Source organism: Chanodichthys erythropterus, chromosome 16 (assembly GCF_024489055.1).
Source record: "Chanodichthys erythropterus isolate Z2021 chromosome 16, ASM2448905v1, whole genome shotgun sequence".
NCBI lineage: Eukaryota > Metazoa > Chordata > Actinopteri > Cypriniformes > Xenocyprididae > Chanodichthys > Chanodichthys erythropterus.
In genome coordinates this window covers 37,174,193-37,176,403 of record NC_090236.1, presented here as the reverse complement: position 1 = coordinate 37,176,403, position 2,211 = coordinate 37,174,193, and the positions used below count along the sequence as shown (strand labels likewise).

The window sequence follows — 2,211 nt, the reverse complement described above, 5'->3', positions numbered from 1 at the left end:
CATGGGGACCAAAAGATGTCCCCACAAGGCCAAAGATTTCAGATAATCATCTTTAAGTATACCTGAACTACACAACACACACACATAATGCTAAAATGTACTTTCCATGTATTCAATTCTCGCCCTAGTGGACTATAAAATAAACAAAAACCTTCCAACAACAGTCTAAAGTACAAACATTTACAAACTTTCGCAACCTTAAAGTATTAAAGAACAGCTTTTGTCATTTAAAGGTGAATTGTGGAATAATCACACGAGAGTAATTTGAGTGTCTGAAAATAAATGAAAATCAAGACAATGGCTGTTCTGCTGCTGGTTCTGCTGCTCTGTGCTGGAAGCTCAATTACTGAAGATTTATTGTCACCAAGTGTGAACATCATTGTTGAGCTGGAGAAGCTAAAACACATGGATGAAAGGATACAAAAACTAGAAGAAACACTGACCAAAGTATTGAGTGAGAATGAAGGTAAGGTGGATTTGTATTGAACATGTCATTGTGGAAAATTTATGAACTCTTTTAAAGAAATTACAAATTACACATTTTTAAATTCATTGTTTATCAACATTGTAACATTATCATATTAATGTGTATTCTGTACAGCTTTGAAAACCGAAGTACGAGATTCACAAAACAAGCTTGAAACTGTCCAAAAAGAGAGTGAAGGCAAGTATAAGGCACATTTAGTTCCCATGGACATTTCAGAGATTTAAAATACACATTTTATTTTATTACACAAACTTACGCAACATTAAAATAATAATAAAAAAAAAACTTTACCATTCAAAACTGAATTATGGAATAATAACAGTCAACTGAGTGTCTGAAAAACAACTGAGAAGTGAGACAATGGCAGTTACTTCCACAAGATTTATTGTCACCTAATGTGGAAATTATTGCAGCTTATTTTGAACATGACATTATGGGGAAACTTTACAGTTTATAAAGTATTTTAAAGAAATTACAACGTATAGTTCTTTTGAAGCTCATTGTTTAGCAACATTCTAACTTTATCATATTAATGTGTATTCTGTACAGCTTTGAAAACCGAAGTACGAGATTCACAAAACAAGCTTGAAACTGTCCAAAAAGAGAGTGAAGGCAAGTATAAGGCACATTTTGTTTCCATAGACATTTCAGAGATTTAAAATACACATTTTATACTACATAATAACTGAAGAACAGCTTTTGCCATTCATAACTGAATAATGGAATAAGTCAATTGAATGTCACCATGTGGAAATTACTGCAGCTTGTATTGAACATGACATCATGAGGAAACTTTACAATTCATACATTCTAACATTATCATATTAATGTGTTTTCTGAACAGCTTTGAAAACCCTAGTACAAGATTCACAATCTAAGATTGAATCTCTCCAAAAAGAGAATGAAGGCAAGTAAAAGGCACATTTTGTTCCCATAGATGTTTAAATGTTTTAAGTGACACATTTTACATCAATCGATTTGCTTATTTCCAGGCAAAAAGGTTGCTTTCTCAGCTGGACTTCTGGCTTCTGGAACAGGTCAAACTGGACCCTTTAGTTATGACAAAACTCTGGAATACAAAAAAGTATTTAGTAATGTTGGAAATGCCTACGACTCAAATACCGGTAAGTACTGTAAAGAGAATACTATTACAGGAATACAGTAACGGCATGCCGTTCTTAAACCTGTTCCCACATTATGACATTTTCTGTGGCTTCCTTGTACATGTGCCTACAGGTATTTTCACAGCACCAGTAAAAGGAGTCTATTACTTCAGATTTTACGGTCATTGTCATGGTGGAACCACAATGGCGATCAGTCTCCTGAAGAATGGTCAAACCCAGTGCTCTGTTCATTCTGCGCGCCCAGTTAGCAATAGTAACGGCAGCAATGGTGTCATTCTCATACTGGAGATCGGTGACAAGATTTATACACATCTTTGGAAGGACACCTGGGTTTATGATGATCCTGCAAGTTACACTAGTTTCAGTGGCTTTCTGATTTTCCCCTTGTGAACCTCTTAATCTTTTGTTACTCGTATCCAGTACTGGATGTTGTAAGGCCCGCCCAATCGGCCCAATGGCGGTTTCCCACCGGGCGGGGAAGGTTTCTTGCGCGTTCTGTCTTTACAGCGTGGCAAAGAAGTTTAATTCCAAATATTCTTTTATCTGACTCCATGTTATTATGACCTCGAATTTAGTTTAGAATGTCAATTGATTATTGGT

General features: G+C 35.5%; 1 protein-coding gene across 2 annotated transcripts; it reads left to right on the top strand.

Moving 5' to 3' along the window:
• The first annotated feature begins 224 nt into the window (after positions 1-224).
• LOC137002434 (cerebellin-1-like) lies at positions 225-2,003 on the top strand. 2 transcript variants are annotated; one of them, XM_067362057.1, is made up of 6 exons: positions 225-466; positions 602-664; positions 1,037-1,099; positions 1,332-1,394; positions 1,480-1,611; positions 1,724-2,003. In XM_067362057.1, exons 1-6 carry the CDS (start codon positions 283-285, stop codon positions 1,999-2,001), a joined length of 783 nt encoding a protein of 260 aa, XP_067218158.1. In that variant the 5' UTR covers positions 225-282; the 3' UTR covers positions 2,002-2,003. The 2 variants fall into 2 exon arrangements, with proteins under 2 accessions (XP_067218158.1, XP_067218159.1); XM_067362058.1 differs by lacking the exon at positions 602-664.
• The last annotated feature ends 208 nt before the right edge of the window (positions 2,004-2,211 follow it).

Bases quoted from the DNA above. Each gene is read 5' to 3' on its own strand.
- LOC137002434 (XM_067362057.1), top strand. From the start codon at position 283: ATGAAAATCAAGACAATGGCTGTTCTGCTGCTGGTTCTGCTGCTCTGT. The intron at 467-601 runs GTAAGGTGGATT...TATTCTGTACAG, and splicing joins AGTATTGAGTGAGAATGAAG to CTTTGAAAACCGAAGTACGA. The intron at 1,395-1,479 runs GCAAGTAAAAGG...GCTTATTTCCAG, and splicing joins TCTCCAAAAAGAGAATGAAG to GCAAAAAGGTTGCTTTCTCA.